This window comes from Thalassophryne amazonica, chromosome 8 (genome assembly GCF_902500255.1).
Source record: "Thalassophryne amazonica chromosome 8, fThaAma1.1, whole genome shotgun sequence".
In the NCBI taxonomy this organism is placed as follows: domain Eukaryota; kingdom Metazoa; phylum Chordata; class Actinopteri; order Batrachoidiformes; family Batrachoididae; genus Thalassophryne; species Thalassophryne amazonica.
Genome location: NC_047110.1, coordinates 41,677,870 through 41,702,645, shown reverse-complemented (window position 1 = coordinate 41,702,645; position 24,776 = coordinate 41,677,870). Strand labels below are relative to the sequence as shown.

At 42.4% G+C, this 24,776-nt stretch overlaps 1 protein-coding gene across 4 annotated transcripts in view; it reads left to right on the top strand.

Annotated features, from left to right (window-relative positions):
- The first annotated feature begins 6,409 nt into the window (after positions 1-6,409).
- srpk2 (SRSF protein kinase 2) overlaps positions 6,410-24,776 on the top strand; it is a 261,158-nt gene continuing 242,791 nt past the window's right edge. For all 4 annotated transcript variants that reach the window (XM_034176049.1, XM_034176048.1, XM_034176052.1 and 1 more), the window contains exons 1-2: positions 6,410-6,573; positions 6,782-6,848. In XM_034176049.1, coding sequence (XP_034031940.1) covers positions 6,558-6,573; positions 6,782-6,848 — 83 coding nt within the window. In that variant the 5' untranslated portion in view covers positions 6,410-6,557. The remainder of the gene's footprint in view (positions 6,574-6,781; positions 6,849-24,776) is intronic.

The window sequence follows — 24,776 nt, the reverse complement described above, 5'->3', positions numbered from 1 at the left end:
AAAATGCCAGTAAACTGTTCAGTTCTTGTATACTTGTAAATAAATTGTAAATATTTCTGCTGTGGTTCATTTTGTGTTCAGAAGGAAACCCTTGGTCAACCGTATCGTGCAAATTCAGACTTCAGATCAGAGAGTGATTAAATTGAGATTGATTAATTAATTTGAGACTGATACATTAATGAATGTTTAAATTAAAGTACCTATGCTTCAAATAGGTGGTGCCCCAAGTAATAATAAATAATAATAAACCCTAAATTAATTATTTTGGTGACTCATTATATGGGGCCTAGTCCAATCTAGTTCAGTTTGGGAGTTTAACTACTTATTCATTACGTTTGCTATAAATCTAGTGTGGAGGCTTTATAAATAAATATACTACATATATTTTGGTGTTCCCTGCGAGCCATATAAATATATTACACTACAATTTATTGGTGCTCTTGTGTGGACGCTATATTAATAAATAATGTAATAAATAAATAACACACGGAGAATGTGGCTTGGCATTGTCTTGCTGAAATAAGCAGGGATGTCCCTGAAAAAGACGTTGCTTGGATGGCAGCATGTGTTGCTCCAAAACCTGGATATACCTTTCAGCATTGATGGTGCCATCACAGATGTGTAAGTTGCCCATGTCATGGGCACTAACACATCCCCATACCATCACAGATGCTGGCTTTTGAACTTTACGCTGGTAACTATCTGGATCTTCTTTTTCCTCTTTTGTTCAGAGGACACAACATCCGTGATTTCCAAAAACAATTTCTGGATGTTGTTGATGTATGGCTTTCACTTTGCATGGTATAGCGTTTTAGCTTGCATTTGCAGATGTAACGATGAACTGTGTTAACTGACAATGGTTTTCTGAAGTGTTCCAGAGCCCACGCGGTAAGATCCTTTACACAATGATGTCGGTTATTAATGCAGTGCTGCCTGAGGGATCGAAGGTCACGGGCATTCAATGTTGGTTTTTCGGCCTTGCCGCTTATGTGTAGAAAATTCTCCAGATTCTCTGAATCTTCTGATTATATTATGGACTGTAGATGATGGAATCCCTAAATTCCTTGCAATTGAACGTTGAGAAACATTGTTCTTAAACTGTTGGACTATTTTTTCACGCAGTTGTTCACAAAGTGGTGATCCTCACCCCATCTTGCTTGTGAATGGCTGAGCCTTTTGGGGATGCTCCTTTTATACCCAATCATGACACTCTCCTGTTTCCAATTAGGTGTTCTTTGAGCATTTATCAACTTTCCCAGTCTTTTGTTGCCCCGTCCCAACTTTTTTGAAATGTGTTGCAGGCATCCATTTCAAAATAAACAAATATTTGCACAAAAACAACAAAGTCTATCAGTTTGAACATTAAATATCTTGTCTTTGTGATGTATTCAATTGAATATAGGTTAAAGAGGATTTTCAAATCACTGTATTCTGTTTTATTTACATTTTACACAATGTCTCGACTTCACTGAAACTGGGGTTGTATATTGTTTTACAGTGTTACATTCTCAAACTCAACAGTTTCACCTTCACCCAACCCAACAGAAAGGGACCTGCTTAATGCTGTCATAAAGAGTATGGCTTTCTGTGTGATGCATGATTAATGTGTGGTACAGTTTGTGACATAATTAAGCACAAAGGAAACAAATCCTCTCTGATATGGACAGGGGGCACAGTGTCAGTTACCACAGCAGCCAGCAGAGAAACAGCAGAAGTGAATTTCAGGAAACCTGTGCAGTATTTGTCAGCCATCTATTAATTAACAAGACCAATTGAAATCGAAGCTGAACATCCATCAAAGAAAATGTCTCACAGAACTCAAACAGAGGTAAGTTCATCAAATTTCACCAATTCTCCATCTCTGTTTTAGTGCAACTGACAACACAGATGAAAGTAAATCAGTGTTGATTTTTGTCTTTTTCACAGTTTGATGGAATGATGCAGCCGGCACAGAGCTCTACCCTGGAGCCTCCGGGTGAGTGGACTGTGATCCAAAAGGGCAAGAAGGGATGTGCCAAATGCTTTGATCCTCTTGCAGCCCGAGAGATCAAATTGTCCAACCAGTTTCAAGCTTTCAGTAAAGGGAAACTGCCTCCTTTGGAAACGACTTCTCATCATGCCAAGCCTCCCCAGACACGACCATCTCATTCAGCACGCGAGGCGGCCATTGAGCAGCACAGTGAGTGAACAAAGAGGGATCGCAAAGCCCTTGGTGAGAGTGGACAGAGTCACCCGCCCACTGCAGACTAGAACTTCAAGGCCACAAAAGAAACCTTGACCTTGACATACTTTTCAAGGTCACAATGGTCACAACTGTCAAATCCTTTGCCACAACATAGCTCGGCACTTTTTGCTCGTAGAAACTTCATACTTGGTGGGTACATGCCTTGGAGGAATACTTCGCATGGGTTCAAAGGCCGGTGACGTTGACCTCCGTTTCAAGGTCACCAGTGGTTGCATTTGTTTTGAAGGCTGGAGACTGTGACTGACTTTTTATGGTCACTGTTTGTCACATCCTCTAAATAAATATTATGCCAATCTCCAATTTTTTCATTGTATATCCCAGTTTACATCAAAAACACATAAGGCTTCAACCAAATACCCACCCCATACAAGTACATATTACTGCACTTTGCATGGAAAATAATACTGTGTGCTGGGCATTTCGTGATGAATGTCTGGTTGTTTTAAGAAATAGGACTGTTTTAACATTTCAAATGAGATTTCCCATCAAATTAAAAAATGTGTGAATTTGTCAAATATTTTTACAGTCCTCTGTTTTCTCACTCTCTCTCTCTCACACACACACACACAGACAGACAGACAGACACACACACACCTTTCATGAAGCAGTTTCTCTGAGATATCTCTGCAGGTTGGTCAGTAACATCACAAGGAATCATGTGATTTAAGATTGGTAGTCAAACTTTTATTCCTATGAATAATATAGGAATAAAATCTGATTTCCATTTCGGTGCAGTCCAACAGGGGAAAAGCGAACCTGGAAGCAGGTGAAAATGAAATATAAAAACATCATTCAGAAAGGTAAGGCACATTTTGCTTGGCTATATTGTACCTCAATTAGATTTTAATTGTATTATTTTTAATTGGTGTAGGCCATTAAACAAAGTAAATATTCATTCAGTGGCTACTTCAACTAATTTAAACCCCTAACAAAATGTTTTAACACGTTCTCTTGTGCACTATCCCACTTAGTGAAAACACTTGATACTATGTTTTGAAGTTATTTCAAATGAGACAGTGGAACATTCTAAAATACTAATTTAAAAAAAGATCAGCATTTGAGTTCTGCAAAATGACAGTTTTGATGACTTCCACCATTGTCTCTGTGGTGTTGTGTGAAAAGATAATTGCACTTCCTTGTGGCACAGTGTGGAAAACACAAAAAGCTCTGGTCTTAGGTTTTTTCAAGCAGCTTGCCACAATAACATGGTGAATCATTTATGGGTGCCATTGATAGGCTTGCGTAGGGTACCACATTTTTTAGGGTTGGTGCTGATTAAACCCGCTCTGAGGTTGCAGTAGGATGTATATCATGATTTAAAATGATTGAATACATGATTTCTACAGTCATCTGCAATCCAGTGGAATTCCTCTTTGATTTATCTAACAAGTTTGTGTCCCAGGAACACTACCATGATTGGCAAAAGGTGTTTCAATGCGAGGGCGAGGATTACCTTTCTAACCGCTCTGCACACTGTTGCCTGCATCCCAGATTTTATATAGGAAACTGCCATTGGCAAAGAAACGTAGCACTGTGCACATAATTTGTCCTGACATGAGTACACATCAGTGGTGAGTGATGTTGGAAATATATGGCCGGAGAATGTTATTGAGATAGATGATACTGTTTGATGAGAATCGGTACCTCTCTAACAAATATTCATGTGGGAATGATGGCACATGTAATCTTGGTCGGGAGATTCTTTCGCGAAGTAAAGCATTGCTAATTAATTCTGCATCGACATCTGTCGTGTATGGAATGAGTGGACAATCCATGTCTCCGGCTTGCCACAGGTGTGAGGAAACAGCAAGCAGGTTATGTTCACATAGTCTGCTACCATGGTGACTGACTCAGATTTTACCTCTCTTCCTGGAATGAATAACTCAGACTTTCCCTCATCTCAGGGTTAATTTACTCTGAGTTTTCACATCACCCGGTTTCTGGAATACAGCCAGAGGAGACTAAGATGAACACTCTCCAGGATGGGGAAGAAAAAAAACGGAGGCGCATTCGGATTATGGCAAACTAACAAGCACTCACGCAAACCAACTCCACTGGAGGAGACTAAAACTCAAAAAGTGATCCATGGGTGGTGAAATTTGGTGAAAAAGAATGGAGGAAGCAGAAAGGCCAATTTTTTTTGTTTTGTTTTGTTTGTTTTTTGGACATTAAACACGTTCAGCACATTTAATATCATACTAGCTGCAGACATTTTGCCTTTTTTTTATACTGCTCAAAAAATTAAAGGAACATGTTTTAATCAGAGTATAGGATCAAGTCAATTCAACTGTTGGGATCTGGTCAGTTAAGTAGCAGGGGTTGTTAATCAGTTTCAGCTGCTTTAGTGTCAATGAAATTAACAGCAGGTGGACTAGAGGGGCAACAATGAGACAACACCCAAAACAGGAATGGTTTTTATGAGTGGAAGCCACTGAAATTTGTTCCCATATCGTCTTTTGTGACAGATTTTTTTTTTCACTAGTTTTGCATTTGACTAGGGTCAGGCAGTCACCCTAAGATAAAGATCAACTTCACTTATCCCAAAGGAAATTATATAAAAGAGCTAGACAGGGCCGTAGACTGTCTTTAACCCATCAACAGAACCAGTATCTGCTCCTTTGTGGAAGGAGGAACAGGATGAGCACGGTCAGAGACCTACAAAATGACCTCCAGCAGATCACTGGTGTAAATGTCTTTGACCAAACAATCAGAAGCAGACTTCATGAAGGTGGCCTGAGGGCCTGAAGTCCTGTAGTGGGCCCTGTGCTCACTGCCCGGCACCATGGAGCTCGATTGGTATTTGCCATAGAACACCAGAATTGGCAGGTCTGCCACTGGCACTGTGGAGGCAAAAATGATTTTAAGTCAAAGTGTCTGAGGCTGTTTGTGGAAAAAGTCAAAGAATTGGCAGATTAAAATAACAGGTTTTTAATTCAAGGCCTCGAGATACATGCAATAGTCAAAAGTCTGAACAGCAGGATTTTGAATGTGTACGATCACAGAATTTCTGAGGAGATCTTTAGTACATTCAGAGAAAGGCGGAGACACAGCAAACGGTTACATACACATTTGCCAATAAAATTAAACATTGAGTTTCCCATGAATATTCTTGCTGAATAGTGAATGTTATCACAGTTTGTTTCTGCTGTAGGAGGGAAGGTCAGGCAGAAACAATGTGGTTATTAATGCAGCTGCTTAGCTAGGTTACATGGGGCCTTCAGTACAGAATTAAATGCAAACATTATAGGCAGGCTATTTGTAAGACATTAAATGAATAATTTTGACACTACAGCACGCTGTGCTTTTCACAGATCACTGAAATGGAGATTAGATGGATAAAGTTGGACAACTAACCTTAGTCGACTAAGTAGGCTTAGTAGACCAAAAGATTAGACTGCTTCATGAAACTGGGCCCTGATATGCTCATTTGTGACATATGTCACAGAAGTCTAACATGAGCCATTTCAGAATTAAAACAGGATAGTTTCCACATGTAGTCATAGAACTGAGTGACTAGAATAGCTAAAGGGATGACAGTGTCCAAAAAATTAAAAAAAATAATAAATTTATATAATTACAATTCAATTCAGTTTATATCATAACAAAGTCACCTCAAGGCGCTTTATACAGGTAAGGGCTAACCTTACAAATCCCTTCAGCAAGTACACAGGTGACAGTGGTAAGGAACAACTTCCTCTGGTGTTTTTTGAGGAAGAAACCTCAAGCAGACCAGACTCAGGGGGGTGACCCACTGCTTAAGCCATTCCAACAATAACAAAAAATTGGTTCAAACAAAACAAAATACAATGCAGAAAATAAGTCCAAAACAGATCTCATTCCAAAAACGTCCCAAAAATTTTTAAGTCAGTTTCAAAGCTCTGTTCCACTGCAGCATCCAAAACGCCAGCCATCCTCTGAGGACGGTTAGCTGTGCCATGGTCAGTGATAAAGCAAGTTTTAGCTGAAATATTGAAAATACATACATTTTTGAAACAAAAAAAAGTCACTTTGTTCATAACTGTAAATAATTTAAGTTTCTTCTTACTGTTTAACGAAATGTCAATAGTGTGAGCTGCCTGTATGACACGAAAATAAATCAAATTTATTAAAAAAATAAGTATCGCTCCACGTCCCTCTCATCCTCTCCGCGCGAATCCAACTTCAGCCGACAGGGGGCGCGCGTGTCAAAGGTACGAGCGAGCGAGCGAGCGAGCGAGAAACCGGCTCCAGCCGCCGAGCTGTCCGCGCTCCCTGCTCCTGCTGAAGAGGAGGAGAAGCGGGAAGAGGAGGAGAAGCGGGAAGAGGAGGAAACATGAGCTCCAGGAAAGGTGCGTGTGTCGTGCAGCCTGTCAGGAGGAGCTGCTGCTTGTTTTCTGCTGCTAAAATGCCGCCTGTAGATATCCGAGCAGAAGGCCCTGAAAGCACCAGCCGGCTGACCGTGTGTGTGTTTGTTCTCTTCTCCTGTGCCTCCGACATCTCTGGCCGGACTCGGATGTCGCTCCTGCCGGCGGATAAACGCCACCTCCCCTCCGACAGTGATGGCCATCCAAGCCAGAAAGAGGAGGCCGAAAGGGAAGAAGGACAAACCGGCTCAGCAGCGGAGGTGAGAGAGAGAGAGAGAGAGAGAGAGAGAGAGAGAGAGGAGATGTGTGGTTTGGTTGTGTTTTCCGCTGTGCAGTGCAGGAAGTTGTCATGTTGAGCTTTCCAACCTTCATGTCTTCACATGAGATTCCTCAGCTGTCTGAACCCACAGCTTTGACACATGTGACTGACAGCTCTTTGCTGGAGCCGGGGCACCTCCTTTTCTGTGCCCAGGCTGGCTGTGCAACTTTTCATGAATGCATTTGACATTATAGCTTTTATTGGGTTTGGCACAGCTATCCGAGCTGCAGTGTGCAAAGTGCCTGTGAATGTAGGAGCAGAGAGCGGGGGCATTACTTCATGGCATGATGCTCTCCCCGACTACAGCATCACCAAGGAAGGCATCAGGCGGTTCCAGAGGATTTGATTCTGTCTGATGCTGGATTACACAGAGCAACAGCAGAGCGTGTACACAAAATGTTCATATTCTCTTAAAAAGCACAGCAGCAACATTATTCCATACATAGATTTTCTTCTGCTTGCATTTTTTTTTAAGGTTGCAGGCGCGATGGAGGCGATCTCAGCATGCGTTGAATGAGAAATGGCGTCCATACTGGACAGAATGCCTGTTCTTCACAGGGCTAATGCATACAAAACCACAACTTACTTTTCAGTCACATTTTTCATTCTCACTGTTGTTTTGGGGCCATCAAACTCTGAGATTTGAAGAGGGGGGGTGTTAAGACTTCATTCCTCCCACCCAGGTCATGCTGATCGTGCCCATGCTCCACTTCTTTACCTATTTATGGATTGGCTGGGACTTGGCAAGTTCCCAAGATGGCGGCATCCATTGGTGCCCTGTATGAGCTTCAAAACCGTTCTTCAGAAAAGCTGTGGGTGATGTTCCAGAAGATTGGTCCATGGCTGCAACAGCTGTTTTTCTTAATCAGATGGGCAATGTTTGTAGATCATATCATTTGATTGGTACTCTTCCGACTGAATTATTCATAATTTTACAATTGAAATGATGAAACTACCAGAGTCGCAGATAAGTTATATCGATCTTCTCTGTGTTTAACAGGTTAAGCATAGGATGAAGACAGACAGTCAGTTAGCAGCTGTGTTTCCCTTGACCTTAATAATACAGTGGTGCATTGGTAATACTCCTGCTTGTTTGTCCCCAGTTAGAAACCACCTATACATCCTTTTTTGTGTGTGTGCTGTGGAGCATGTTTCACGCAAAATGAATCCATTGATCAATGATTTGTGACTAGGCCATGAAAAGATGCATTGCTGTCAGATTTGGTGCAGGTGGTACAGAAAAGCAACAGATTTCTTAGTGGCTACCGGGTCTCTGTAATTAGCAACAAGGCAAAAACACACAAGTAGAAAAACATATTTAGATGTGCAGTGATGAGATTTGGCAAGATTTATGATACAGAAAGTGTGAAGTGAGCATCATGCCACCCCACCAATAGTTGGTAGCTTAATTCCACTCATTTGCTTAAGGGGTGGACCAACATGTCTATGGGAATTTATACAGATAAAACAAGGTTGCTTTTGGGATTGATCTGGTGCATCTACATTCAGCATGAACTAATCACATCATCCTTGGTGTTTTGCTTTTATTTATAGTTTACCAAAGCTGGCTGAGATGGACTAACGCACTCACTTAAATACTCATCCACAGTTTTTGCTGTCCACCCTCATTGCTGGAACTAGGAGGACACTACGAGAGTGAGAGTGCATACCTCTGTACAGTCGCCCTGGAGGGAAAAAAAAAATAGATTCTTAAATGCATGGCGATGCAGATGTGAACAATTCTAAATCTTTTAAAAAATGTCAGTAAATGATTTAATCTGTATCTTAATAGCCAAGTGTGCTTGCATGCATGTGTATGGCTTTGATCAAGGCAAAACCGGGGAGAGCTGACGTTTTCTGTTTGGTATGATTATGTATTTTGGGTCAGGGATGAACGCTGTGAAAATGGAAAGATGATAGGACAAATATTTTTAGAGAGATTAGCGATTTTAGCTAATCAATAAACAATGAACATTGTGCTGCAATGGACCATGGAGTTCGGGGTTTGTAAGTTTTTAAATATTGTTATTGTGGTTCATGTTAGTTTAAGATTCAAGATTCAAAGCTTTAATTGTCATATGCACAGTAAAGAAACATGTTTAACGGTGTTGTTAGTGTTATTGATTTATTGTGTTTTTGTAGTACAGTTGGTTTAGTCAATTTAGTGAAGTGTTATGTTGCTGTTACCACGAGTGACTTAAGTGCCATGCTCCCAGTACCATAAGTGAAAGTGCAGTGCTTTTAATGTCTTCTGCCGCAGTCTCTGTTTGTCAAATTAAAAGCACCTGCTTACAAAAAATGCAGAAAAGATGAAATGCTCTGCATGCGTGCATGCGCAATTTTGATCAAGCACAAACTGTGGAGAGCTGACACTTGCCGTTTGGTGTGTTTATGTATTTTGGGTCAAGGATGAATGGCGCCAAAACAGAACGTTGACAGGACTAATATTTTTTGAGAAGCTACATATATTAGCTAACAGCAGTGAACAAGGGACATTGATATTTACATTCTGGACTCACACGCATATCCAGCAGGGGGCAGTAAATCATCTGTATATTAAAAGCGGGAGTGTATGCGTGTGTGAATTTAATTAGTAAGTTCATTGTAAGTACATAATGTAACTGTAAATACATTAAAAATAGATGGATGACACAAGAAAGTGAAAACACTTATTTCCATTGTGGTCCATTCAAAAATCAAATGACAAAATACAAGTAGTAATAATAATAATAATAATAATAATAATAACAACAATAATGACAATAATATTACTACTAATAATATTAATAATGGTGTGTATATGATCACAAGAATCTAAACAATTTAGAAATACATCAAGACAGTAAATTAACATTAAAATATTATGTAATTAACGGGAACTAAAAGGGTTGAGTTCTTTTAAAAACTGTTGAGGTCTGAGTTTCTAAAAACATTCTGGAATTACACACCATTTCAACTCATTCTAGAAACTTTGCACAATTTGTTGCCACCTCATTCATTCACTTCAGCGTTTACCACAGGTATCAGTCGACTCATCATCATTCTGCATGCGATGAAAATAAATCCCATGATCCACCAAGACTAAAATAAAATAAAAAATGTGAAATTACTCTGTTTGGCTTCTGTGTGGAGTGGGGAGACTGTGCGACAACATACCTGTGGTTGACGATATGCTTGCCAATATTTATGTGTTTCCAAAGGCCAAACAAAAGGGTTTTGCTGCCAGTGGAAACGCAAACCAAACCAGACTTAACAATTCTGACCAATACCATACCATGCATTACTGACCCGGACCACTCGGTGGAAACGGGGCTGCCATCATACGCTATCTAAATCACCAAGGTGTGACAGCAGCATTAATGTATTCAACGTATCAAGCGTATTTGGTGCATTTTTCATACGTCAGTATATGCTGGCTAAATCATCGTGTGACAGGGCTCTCATGCACTATTATGATGGATTTCAATTGCCATATAACGAGATGAATATTTGAATGAGGGATGTGCTGGGTCTTGGAGAACAAGTGATATTAACAAATCATGCTTTCAGACTGAAAGTACATGTCGACTAAAGAGTGAGAATAACGTCCATACTGTTCTGCAATCTATTTGCTTGCACCATATGGGATAGGGCTTGATATTGTTTCTCAAAACCAAATATGATACCTATTGATGGACTTTGGGTACTCTGTGTATCATGATATTGATACATTTATGTGTTTAATACTGCTTATATAAATCTATATTGTAATAGACAAGTGGTCTCTGTGTGTGTGCATGCATGGGTATGGCTTTGATCATGGAGAAACTGGGGAGAGCTGACATTTGCCGCTTAGTATGCTTATGCATTTTGGATCAAGGATGAATGCTGCAAAAACGGAAAGTTGATAGGACAAATATTTTTTGCGAAATTAGTGATTTTAGCCAACCAGTAACCAGTGGATGTTGTGCTGCAATGCACCATGGGAGTTTGGGGTTTGGGGGCTTTAAATGTTATTGTGGTTCATGTTAGTTTAACAGTGTTGTTAGTGTTATTGATTTAGGTGTTTTTGTAGTTCATTTGGTTTAGTCAGTTTAAGTGTCATGTTGCTGTTACCATGAGTGAAATGTGTATTGTGTTTAATGTCTTCTGCCACTGTCTCTGTTTGTGTCTAAAAATAGAAGCACCTGCTTGCGGCAGAACGCATAAAACTTAATACTGTAAAATAAATTACTATAAAACTCAATGTAGTCTTGTTTTGTCTCTCTATGAATTTGTTTAATTTGATGTACAGATGTTAAAATTATTAAGGAATTTTCAGTACAGCATTTCCAAACATCCTGATTTTATTTTGGATGCTTACATTATTTTACTTTGCGCACAGAATCAAAATTATTTCACAAAAACCAAAATCTCTATTTCTGTGTGCAAAGTAAAGCATCAAAAATAAAACTAGGATGTTTAGAAACACTGTGTTGAAAATTCCTTGTTCTGTTAAGAAAGCACTTGGAGAAAAAAAATGTAGATACTTTGGTAGATTAGAATTCTCAAATGTATAAACCCTGTGTTTCTGGCACTTGGCATTTTCTGCAGTACTTTCATTTAGTGAGACAGGTTTGTCTTCAGAGGTAACCGTCTGATTGTTCCAGAACCACAGTTCAGTTTTGGTCTGAAGGACTTGACACCGTTCACATGAGCTTTGTGTTGAAACCACAACACACAGGCACGCACACACACACACACACACCCAATAGACTTTCGTATTCTAAACTGTTTGTCTTTGGGTGTGCAGTGCTCCCAAACAGTGTAAAGGGCACAGCAAGTCCATTTCTCCCCCTTTATTACTGCTCCTGTTCTCAGTGACAAGAAGCCCCTCATTCTCATCTGTTTTTTGTCTTTGGTCTTTCTTAGCTGTCTCCTCCTTGTTTTAGCTTAAATCATAGGATGCAATCGCAAAAGGATTTCTATAACAAGGTATATGGGGAAGAGCCTATGATTTGGCAGTGAAAAAATTTTTTATTTTTTTTTTTGCTTTAAACGCTCATCTTGGGTACAGTGACCGCAGACCACACCGCTCTGTCCTCACTTCCCTATTCCTGGTCTATACATAAGTCTTGTATGTAAATATAATGCCTCCAGTATGTCCTGGGACCATTTCATGGCCTCCTCCCAGTTGGGTATAACCAGGAGGCATCCTCATCAGATGCCTGAACCACCTCAACTGGCTCCTTTCGATGGGAAGAAACAGCAGCTGTACTACGAGTCCCTCTCAGCTAGTCAAGCTTCTCACCATGTCCATGAGTGCAAGCCCAGGTACCCAATGGAGGAAACTAATTTCTATCACTTTATTTATTCTTTCGTTCATGACACAAAGTTCATAACCATAGGTGAGGATGGCTGCGTAAATCGACTCATCTCACCTTCCGGCTCTGCTCCTTCTTCACGACGATGGTCCGGTATAGCATCTGCAAAACATCAGATCCTGCCCCAATCAGTCTATCGATCTCATGCTCTAATTTACCCCCACTCTTGAACACGACCCCAAGATATTTTTAATTCCTCCACTTGGGGCAATAGGTTAACTGTCCCCTGACCCAGAGGGGACAGTAGAAAAAGGGTGGACCCCAAATCTGGACTCTCAGATTTGGAGGTGCCGATTCTCATCCCATTTGCTGTACACTCAGCTTCAAACTTACTCACTGCACGTTGGTGCTGCCTGAAGAAGCCAACAGAACTATATCATCTGCAAAAAGCAGAGATGCAACTCTGAGATCACCAAGCTGGACACATCCAGTCCTTGACTGCACCTTGAAATCTCATCCATGAAGATCACGAACATGATTGGTGATAAGGGACAGCCCTGGTGGAGACCAACACCTACCTGAAACTGGTGTAATGCCGAGAATGTGGACACAGCTCCTACTTTGGTCATATAGAGACCAGATCGCGCGTTGCATATTCCCCCCCATACTCCTGCAGCAGAGCCCCCATCAGGGACCTGGTCATATGCCTTTTCCAAGTCCACAAAACACATGTAGACGAGTTGATTATACTTCCAAAACCCTTCTAATACCTTTGCGTGGGTAAAGAGCTGGTCCACTGTTTCATGAGCAGGATGGAACCCACATTACTCCTCCTGAATCTGATGTTCGACTAACGGTCAAGTCTTCTCTCTAGTATCCTCGCATCGGCTTTCCCAGGGAGAGTGAGAAGTGTGATTCCTCTATAATTGGAACACACTCTCCATCCCACTTTTTAACGATGGTGACCACACCAGTTTGCCAATCCAGAGGTATTATCCCTGACTTCCATGCAGCATTGTATGAGCATGTCAGAAATGATAGCCTTACAAGATCCAGAGACTTCAGCATCTCAGGACGAATCCTTTCCGCCTCCGACGACTTACCACCGAGGAATTTTTTTATTATCTCTGTGACATCTGGTAGGGTAATGGCACCAGGTCTGCCTGAGTGTTCCAGCCCTGCTTCCTCAACAGAGGTGGCATGTCATTAGGGTTGAAGAAACCCTCAAAGTGTTCTTCTCACTACCTGACGATATCCACATTCCAGTTTAGCACCTCTCTTCTGAGGGAGCCGAGAACTGCCTCCCTTTCCTGAGATGCCTCACAGTTTACCAAAACCGCTTTGATGCTGACCGAAAATCATTCTCCATGGCCTCTCCAAACTCCTCCCACACCTGAGTTTTTGCCTCAACCGCCACTGAGGCTGTAGTCCTTCTGTCCTGCTGGTACCTGTCTGCTAATTTTGGATACCTCTGTGCCAACCAGTCCACTAGGGATTCTTGTGTTGATGCCATGACAAGCACTGACATCCGCCTAGCTGCAGCTCAAAGCAGCTGGAGTGCAGTGGAGGCCTTGAACATAGACCACTCTGCTTCCATGTCTCTAGCCTTGCGTGGGATGTGGGAGAAGCTTCTTTAGAGGTGTGAGTTGAAGTCTGTCTGGACAGGCTTTTCTACCAAACGTTCTCAGAAACCCTCACCATACGAGGGTAGGCTGAAAAGTTCTAAGGCTCCCCATGAAGGAGTAATGCATTAACTGCATTATAGTGAGCCTTAGAACTTTTCAGTCTACCCTCGTATATTTGGGCTTTCCGGGTCGGTTCAGTGGTTCACCCGGCCATCTCACTCTACTCATCAGCTCCACCACTCTCTTCACCCGAGTGTGCAAGACACATGATTACAGTACTGATGACATGATTACAGAATTGATCATTGACTTTTGACCTAGGGTTTTCTTTTGCCAAGTGTACTAATGAACACCCGTGTGCTTTGTTATGGACCAGCACAGAAGTCCACCAACAAAACTCCACTTGGATACAGATCAGGGGGCTGTTCCTTCCAATCACTACCCTCAAAGTTTCCCAATTTTAGTCCATGTGAACATTGAATCCCCCAGTCAAACTAAGCAGTCTCCAGCAGGAACATTTTCCAGGATTCCAAAAAGTCTATCACAGCCAGAGAAGCCTATAACGTCTTCTGAGTTGTCTGGGTGTCTTGGTGGTTTTCCTTACTCTTCTCTTTCTTGCATAGTCACTCAGTTTTTGAGAACATAGAGTGCCATACTGTTTGTATTTCTTCATAACTGATAGAAATAAAGTACAAGACAAAGTCATTGACTTGGAAATGTTCATTATCCATCCCCTGACTTGTCTGAAGAAAATTGGCAATAAAACTGATTATTTACAGGTATTATACCAAAGCCTTCCATAACTTATGCAACCCATCATCTTGGATTTTATATGTTTATTAATTAATTTACATCAAATTGTAGACATTTGCTTTCAGTTTAAGGAAGATAATTTTAGATTATTTTGTTTGTATGTGAAATGACATAAACAAATTAAATGTGTGAAATACCAAGTGTTCCAGTACCTCTGGAGGGCACTGTGTATTAATTTATATAAAAGCCAACTTTTTAATAAGTTGATGGTGTTGCCTGCTGAAACTTGCATGCAGTTGTATGTTCTCTTAAGCTCCTTTCACACTGGCGTATTCGTAGAGCTGCTTATTGTGGCGTATCGTCTACGCCAAGTTGAGCAGCTCTACGCCCACTTTTAGCAGCTCTGCATCGGGTTTTTGCTCCCTAAGCAGCAGTATGTTGAGGGCTACGTGCGTAGGATGGAAGAAATTAAACATGTTTAATTTTCTTCGGTGTAGAGCGCTGGACACAGTGTGAAGCAGGTTTGTGCAGCACAGCGTTACTGCAAGCAAGTCTGTGCAGCACGGCGCTCCTGTATACAACCAAAACCTGAGTGCGTGAATCCAGAGGAATCAGCTGGAGAACATGATCACACAGCCCACAGCGCCTGTGTGTGCTCAGAACAGGGAATCGACATCAACTCAGAAATCCAGAAACAGCAGGTCGGTCGGTCGCTCTCTCTCTCTCACTCTCTGTCGCGCTCTCTCTCACTCTCTCTCTGTCTCTCTCTGTCGCGCTCTCCCTCAGTCTCTCTCTCTTATTCTCTCCCTCCCTCTGTCGCTCTCTCCCTCACGCTCTCTCTCCCACTTTCTCTCGCCCTCTGTCGCTCTCTCCCTCACTCTCTTGCTCTTTGTTGCTCTCTCTCGCCCTCTGTCGCTCTCTCCCTCACTCTCTCTCTTTGTTGCTCTCTCTCTCTCTCTCTCTCCCTCTGTCACGATCTCCCTCACTCTCTCTCTCCCTCTGTCGTACTCTCCCTCACTCTTTCTTTTTGTTGCTCTCTCTCGCTTTCCCTCTGTCGTGCTCTCTCTCTCTCTCCTTCTGTCGCTCTCTCCCTCACTCTCTCTCTCTCTTTGTTGCTCTCTTGCTCTCTCCCTCACACTCTCTCTCTCTCTCTCTCTCTCTCTCTCTCTCTCTCTCTCTCTCTCTCTGTGTCTGATCAAACAATAAGCGCTGTGTCTCTTTAAAATAAAAGCCTCGTCGCTGCATGTCGGTGCGCTCATCAGACGACGTGATCAGATCAGTGGCTCGGAGCAGCCGGAGCTTTAAAAGTTTAGAGTCACAGCGCTTCATTCACAGCAGCCTTTACCACAGCCAGACTCAGCAGCATCTGTACACAATGAAAATGATCCATCAAGACAAAAAAAAAATGTTAAATGACTGTTTCTGAGCAGCACCACAGAGTGCACTTCCACAGAGGCAGGAAATGGCAGCTTTGACTTTGGCTACATAACTGAAACCTCATGATACAGTCCACTGTGTTGTGGCTGGCGTGCCTGGCTGGCTTTTGTTTGTCTTCTGTTTTTTTCTTTTGGTTTTCCTTCCAGGTGGTGCGCATTTGGGACTGAGTGGCTGTGTGGCTGAGTTACCAGGACCTCACCCTGATCACCTGAGGCTGATCAGGTGCGGCTCGTCAGGACTCACAGCTGTGGTGCATCTACACGGATCGGAACATGGTGGCATTTAAGTCTGGAGTACACAGTGTGTATTTGCCAGAGACTCGACCTTGTGACCAGACGGGTGAGATCGTCGTCTCGAGAGCCATCTCATCATCAGTGGATGCAGAGAACGTCCAGGTTTGATGCATGGTCTGTGAAAGAGGAGAGGGTGAGGTCTCACGCTCGTCAGCACACTTCCTGAGGTACGTCAGGTTTTGTGACTAACATTTGTACAGTCAGTAAATGTGGTGTCCCTCACACCTTATTATATTGAGCTGTTATGTTAGTCGTTTTAATCAGCTTCCACTGCAGTGGAGTTTTGTGAACAGGGTGTTCCATGCCGGCAGGCTGGGAAGCTGATTAGTAATTAAGCCAGGAAGTGTTTGCTGTTTGTACACCTTTGAGTGGTCTCTCTGTGTGTGGAGTGTGGACTCACATAATGATTTCTTCATTCACAGACTCTTTTTGTTGCGGCCACCTGGGGGGTGTCGGCGGGGTCCTTGGGTCTGAACTGGTTCTGGCTCCGGACCGTTAGTGCTGCTGGGAGCGCACCGTAATCCACCACGCCAGACCGCGCACTCTTTTGTTATATTTATCACATCACTGTTATGTTTATTAAACTCTGTTATCCTTTGTACCGTGCTCTGCTTATTTTATACTGGGTCCTTCAAACGCTGGTCGGTTCTCCGGGCTGCGTCCGACACATAACACACTGTTTTCCAAGTGCATTGATGTGTTCTGCACAGCTGGCAGGAGGGAACTGCTTTTAAATAGCGGCAAGGGCTACACGCGACTGTGTGCATGCATTAAAAAGCGAACACACGCAGCTGCAAGCAGATCTACGAACACGGAAAAAGGCTGAGTACGCATGCATTTTGGGCGTACTTAAATGAAACACAATGCCGTAATACGCATCTCTACAAATACGCCAATGTGAAAGGGGCTTTACGGGGACACAGTGATTGAATGTGAGTCAACTTGTGCTCTGTGATATCTTCATATTTTAGATAATCAACACAAATGGATCAACCACTGAACAAAGTGAGATCTGTGAGCCTTGCAGCTCTGAGTTTGCTACTCAAAGCCTTTTTGTTTGGTTCTTGGTCCTCTGTTCAGTGTCCTGACCACATGCCATGCACCATGCTGGGGCAGTGCCTGCGAGAGTCAAAGAGAAAACTTTTGACTTTGAAGCCCAGTATTGGCTTTATTTACATGGTTTATTCAAACAAAATAATATTGTATAGATGTTCTGTGCATGGAGTCCTGTTAGAGTAGGAGATACTTGGAATTGTAGTGCAAGTAAAGTTCAGACAAAGTTGACTTTGAAAGAGCATCTCTTTTCATCCTCAGAGTTTTTATCCAACTATCCTTTGAAGTGCAGGTTATTGCCGAAATGTAGTAACCCCGGCCTATTACATTCAACAGTAGAGCTCTTGTTTGGTTTGTCTTTCTTGTTGATGTGACTGGTTGTGTGTCTGCAGTGAGTTGTTGTTGTTGCTTAACCATTACATCCCAAGGTATCGTACTTAAACAAGAATAAAAGTGTTTTACTGGTTAGGTACGTATGGTGTTAAAGGTTGATTTCCCCACCTTTCTTGAAAATAACCATTTGTCTGCCACAGCCAAGGTAAATGTGGGTGTTCCATTGGCCTTCTGCAGCAGCTGTGGCCGTCAACAATGAGGCACCTGCATGCTGGATCATGACAAGATAAGCATGCCACATGGCCAAAATATCATAGATGATACTCCCTCACAATGTAAGTGACAGTCCTCATCTTAGTCTTCCTACGTTAGGGACCCTAAGTAACCATTCATCAAGACATCTAGTTGTCACATTGCATTGTTTTTCCTGAACAGGTGCTGCTGTTTTGAACAAACAGTTCCACCTTTATTCGGCTTTCTCCACTGAAGGCCAGCCAACAATTGATTGTATTCTTTCCACAGTGATTGATCTTTACACCATTTTGTGATTTTTGACTCTGGCTTTTCAGCTTTGGCTTGAGTTCCTGTACATAAGGTTTCATTAGCTCTGCCAGAGGAGGGGGCACTAGTCTGTGATGGATTTTGTATGATAATATTAAAATCTTGACTATAATTATAGGATCTTAAATGTAGGATCTCAGGACTCCACACTTAGCCCTAAAGGTCACTTGCCATGTCGGGCACTTTGGGAGTCAGATCTACTTCCTACATATCAAGTAAATCAATTTAATCAAATAATCCAGATCTAAAGATAGATAGATAGAGATTATTTGGTTAAGTGTCTGCTGAGACAGAGTCCCAATCCGACACTTGTGTTTTCTTTGATATCACACTTGTACAAAAGCATTTTGCAAGCACATTAAACATCAATCCATTGTGTATGCTTGATGAGTTATCACCTTTAATAAAAGGTACTCATTTCCGCTCACTCACTCACTCATCTTGAACCGCTTACTCCAATTAAGGGTCACAGCAGGGCTGGAGCCTATCCCAGCAGTCATAGCGTGTGAGGCGGGGTACATCCTAGACAGGACGCCAGTCTGTCACAGGGCCACATATAGACAGACTGGCGTCCACATTCACACCTGCACACACACGATAGACAATTTTTAAGTTTCTAGTCCACCTAACCTGTGTGTCTTTTAGATGTGGGAGTAAGCCGGAGCACCTGGAGGGAACCCACATAAACACTGGGAGAACATGCAAAGTCCACACAGAAAGGCCAGAGTTGGGAATCGATCCCATGACCTTCTTGCTATGAAGCAACAGTGCTAACCACTAATCCACCATGCTGCCTTACTCATTTCCATTTTATTTATTTATTTTTTTAAAGTTAAGTAGACCGAATTTATTATATTGTTCTTAATTCCATTTAGCACAGATTTGTAGGCATAAAACTAGGACACTCAGCGTAATACAATTGGGATGTGTTAGTTGTTAAAAACGTATTCATCATTGTTATTGTTGTTGTTGTTAGTATTATTGTTGCTATTATTATTAGTAGCGGCAATATGTGCAGAATGTCTTAAAAATATCTTCAACATTGGATCTTTAGACCCCCATCACACTTAGTAGGAATGAGCACGAGCCAAGCTGAATCAGGCACAATGTAAAAAAAGAACAAACTTCGTGCCACATCTGGGAGGGAATAAGAATTGCGGAGGACAGCTGTCCGAACACCCAGACTGCGCTCTGACCTGCCTTAATTTAATTTAATTTCATTTCATTTATATAGTGCCAGATCACAAGGTTGCCTCAAGGTGCTTTACACAAGTAAGGTATAACCTTACCAACCCCCAGAGCAACAGTGGTAATGCTGCATTTACACATAACGATGACAAGTCACGAATGCCACGAAGTACACATTCTTGGCCGCTGATCACGAATGTGATGATTCGGGGCAGAGGCGTCAGGTGTCCTCAGGAACTGCTGCAACCTGTTACCACACGTTACGAATAATGGCACATGTTGCCGGAGAATTATCAGGAACCATTACGCACGGTCAAGAATAGTGTTACGCGTTGTTACGCGTTATTGCGCGTAACAGCGCATCGTTAAGTTCTGTCACGTTGTGAACGAGGTGAATTGTCTCCACACACACACCCATATTCATCCAACCGAATTCAGATCGCTCCAGTTTTTCATAAGAACTTTGTGACTGCATGTGTAGTTGGGCTCTGTGCCATGGAGTGGCGCAGAGAGGAGGAGGAGGACAGCGCCAGATGTGTGGCTTCATGCGGCTCTCGTCTCGTGCATTTTCCCAAACATCAGGCACCTGCAGCAGGTGGAACACCTGCAGCAGGTGGAACACCTGCAGGAGCGTGCTGAAGAGCACTGAAATTTGACTTTTAGCGCACGCTTCTTCCTCCGCCGGACTGGAGGAGGTGCAGAGATGTCTGGCTGCACGTGAGTCTCCTGTCACTCCTCTGGATCCTCTGGCTCAGACTCGTTCTCCCACTCATCGGTTAAAACAGCAGGTGGAACACCTGCAGGAGCATCCTGAGGAACTTCAGCAGGAACTGTGGAATGACATTTGGAGCCAAGTTTAATTGTGCGCACGTGACAGAAAACTGATTTGTCGTGGCGCGCAGTGAAATGTGATGCCGCGTTACAAGTCGTGTCAAAACTTGACAGTTTCCATGTCACTTCGCAATAACACGTGACAGTTTGGGCTCCAAGAACCATCACAGGAACCACTACGAACGTTGTCACGTTCTATTAAGGATCAATACTCATCAAGACGGATCAATACGCTCAGTTGTGACCGCCACGATGTGAGACGAAATGAGGGTGGTGTGTGACATTCGTGGAAGATTTTTTGACAGGCAAAAACATGCTCCACGAATATCAAGAATATCATGCACCAACACGCACTATTAAGAAACATATTCAGATGCGTTAAGTCACATTAAGAATGTCAGGAATGTGTCACGAATGACAGAAAAATGACATTCGTAATGCGTCTTGGTTATGTGTAAATGCACCTTAAGGAAAAATCCCCTCTGAGGAAGAAACCTCAAGCAGACCAGACTCAAAGGGGTGACCCTCTGCTTGGGCCATACTACAGACACAAATTACAAAACAATTCACAAAATGAACATACAGGAAATGCTGCCGGTGCACAGGGAGGTTTCTGGAACAGATACAACACCCATCTCTAGATGGAGCCGCACCTCAAACAGAGAGAAAAGAAAAAAAGCAGAATCAAGCATCAGAAAGACAACAGATACAGTGTAACTTGTCAGCATTAAGCAACAAGAAAAATAGAAGAAATACTAAGGTGATTGCTGGCCACTAGCCCTAAGCTTCACTAAAAGACCCAGCTGCCTGCTCTGTTTCCTAATAAAATTAATTAAAGAGTAAAAAGCATAGAAGCATACTATGCCAGTATGCTAGCCATACAAAAGGGAAAATAAGTGCGTCTTAAGTCTGGACTTTAAAGTCTACAGAATCTGAGTGTTTTATTGACGCAGGGACATCATTCCACAGAACAGGGGCATGATAAGAGAAAGCTCTATGACCCGCAGACTTTTTCTTCACCCTAGGGACACTAAGTACTCCTGCACCTTGAGAATGCAAAGCCCAGGCCGGTGCGTAGGGTTTAATTAGGTCAGCTAGGTAGGGAGGTGCTAGTCCGTGACCAATTTTATAGGCTAGTAGCAGAACCTTAAAATTTCATCTCATTGGGACAGGAAGCCAGTGAAGGGATGCCAAAATGGGTGTAATGTGGTCAAACTTTCTGCTTCGTGTCAAAACTCTGGCAGCAGCTTTTTGAACCAATTGGAGACCCCTAATGCTGTACTGCAGTAAACCAGAAAATAGAATATTGCAGTAGTCCAATCTAGAAGAGACAAACGCATGAATCAGGATCTCAGCATCAGCCATAGACAGGATGGGACGAATCTTCGCTATATTTCGCAGGTGGAAGAAAGTCCTCGTAGTATCTCTAATGTGGAGGCCAAAGGATAACGTAGGATAAAAAATTACCCCAAGGTTCCTCACTTTGTCGGTGTGATGTATATGACACACAAGCCTACGCCAAGCGCTAACTGGTCAAATTGATGCCGATGTCTCACTGGACCAAGAACCATCATTTCAGTCTTATCAGAGTTTAAAAGTAGGAAGCTGCTAGACATCCAGCTTCTCACTGATGCAAGGCAATCTTCTAAGGATTTTATGTGGATGAGATTACCAGCAGTTATCAGCATGTATAACTGAGTATCATCAGCATAGCAGTGAAAGGTAACCCCAAAATGCCGCAATAAATGCTGAGGGGTGCTATATAAAGGGAGAAAAGCAGGAGGCCTAAGACGGACCCCTGTGGAACCCCAAATTTCATGTCACTAAGGTTAGAGATAGTGTTACTGTACAAAACAGTGAGAACAACTGGTCAGGTATGCCGTCAAACAAGCAAGGACATTCCCAGTAATCCCAAAATGATTCTCCAGCCTATCGAGTAAAATATGATGATCCATGGTATCAAATGCAGCACTGAGATCTAACGGCACGAGAACTGTAGTGGTGTCTGAATCCATTGCAAGCAGAAGATCATTCACCGCTTTAGTGAGAGCTGTCTCTGTGGAATGATATTTTCTAAAAGCAGACGGCAGTGGCTCAGAAAGATTATTCTCGGTAAGGTAGTCCACAAGCTGCCGTGAAACCACTTTTCCAGAATTTACAGCAAAATGATAGATTTGATATCGGTTTATAGTTTTTCATTACACTAGGGTCAAGATTAGATTTCTTTAGTAATGGTTTAATCACTGCAGATTTGAAATATTTAGGAACAGACCCAGAAGTTAATGAGAGTTTAATAACTTCCAGCACAGTTGGCCCAAGAGTGGGCCACAGTTTTGTTGGTATAGGATCAAATAAGCAGCTTGTGCTTTTTGTAGATGTTACGAGTTTTGTCAGCACGCCTCGTGAGATACTATCAAATTCTGTAACTCCAGGTAAAACCTCAGTGATGGCACCCACCTCAATAGCAGGGTGTAGCGGCTGGGTTAAAGCATGCTGGGATATGTTTAACCTAATGTTTTCTATTTTCTTCTCTAAGTAATCCAGGAAATCTTGTGCTGTAAAAGGACAGCGAAGTACAGGTGGTTGTCCATGTATAAGTGTTGCCACCGTGTCGAACAAGAACTTTGAGTTATGCTTGTTTTTGTTGATCAAATCAGAGTAATTGGCCCGCTTTGTAGCCAGTAGTGCATACTTATAGTCTAAGATAGCATCACGCCACGCAAGGTGGAATACTTCTAATTTTGAACTATGCCATTTCCATTCTAGACCTCTAGCCTTATGCTTGAGGTCATGCAAGTAGTCATTGAACCAAGGAAACTTTGTTTTGGAGCGGCATGGTTTTAATATATAGGTGACACAGTCATGTCAAGCGTGGTTTTGAGTGCTGAGTTTTAACTGTCCACAAGACTGTTTACTCATTGGGCATTTTCCAAACGTGACGCTAAGATATCAGGCAGTCTAACTTTGAGTTCAGTTGTAGTTCAGGAGTTGATAGGTCGCCACAATGATAAATAAGGCTGTTGTTCCACTAAACACGGCAGCGAGACCGTAAACCTAATAAGTGAGTGATCAGAGACCACTGATGCAATGATGTCAATATTTGTGACAGCAATACCACGTGCGAGAACCAAATTCAGGATATTTCCACTAATGTGCATCAAATCCTGAATGCATTGCTGGAATCCTAATACATCCATAATTTCCATAAATGATTTGCAGAGGGGATCAGAAGTCTTATTTATATGAATGTTGAAGTCACCAATGATCAGAATGTTATCTGCACTAGTTGACAAGTTAGAGATGAACTCACTAAATTCATCTAAGAATTCAGAGTATGTGCCAGGAGGTCGGCTGATTTTTATTCTTCTGACTTTGGCAAACATTGTGGACAGAGCGAAGAATCAGATGCTCAAATTAATTATATTTGTGACCCCCAACAGCTAATAGACTAAACCTAGATTTGTAAATAAGAGCAACACCCTTGCCTCGCTTAGCATCACGAGGGATATGACTAAATGGGTACACCGGTGGGTAGGCCTCATTTAAGGGGAGGACAGCTGTAGGTTTAAGCCAGTCCTTGAACAATTGAGTCATCTGTGCATATGCTGTGCACATGAGCCTTTGAACGCAGTACAAATGTACATGGAACACAGTAAAAGTACCTGGACAGCTGCCATATTGCAGTAAGAACAATGAGGATGCAATTAAAAGCCGTACGATGGCGGTCCGATTGCGGTTCGGCAGAATATAAATCCAGCAGCACTTAAGGTGCACTTGTGGTGCGTTCAGGCACATTTGGGACATTCAGACCCCAATCCACATGGCGGAAACATACTGAATGTCCCCCTGAGCACGATCACAATGTCACAAATGCCGTTTTCATGCCGTCTGATTGTTTAGAATGCAGTCAGACTGCAGTCAGGCGGCACTTCAACTGCTGTTCCATAGTGGTTCCACCTCGATTGTGCCATGACTGTTTTAAAACATTTGAGGCTTGTGCACGACTGTGCATGACTGCTCTGAGAATGCTGTCCGATGTTTTCGAATGCAACTCAACACTTGCCAAATGTGGGTTGCATTTACATTCGGACGCGATTCGGGCTCATTCGGCCTCTAGTGTGATGGGGGTATAACTCTCTAAGGGTTTTGGGGGCTGTTCCCACCCCCTTGACCTGCTGCCTACACCCACGTCACACACAGTCTATGAGCAGGAAGAAAACTCACATGCAGATAATCTTGTTTACTTGCATGTAAAGTGCTATGGTAAGAAATTTCCAGCCCAGTCTCACGTTTTTTTTTTTTGTGCTCCCGTGAAAAAATGGGTCAAATTTTCGTGACGGGGTTTTTGTAACTCACTGTTACTAGCCCTACTCCTACCCCTGACCCTAACCTTAACCAGCTTCACTTTTAATTTCGTGCAGCCATCACAGAATTAATTAGAATATGCTGCCGTGATGAAAATGAGGCGCTTTTCGTCACAGTATCACGAGCCAATAGATTAATGTATATTTCG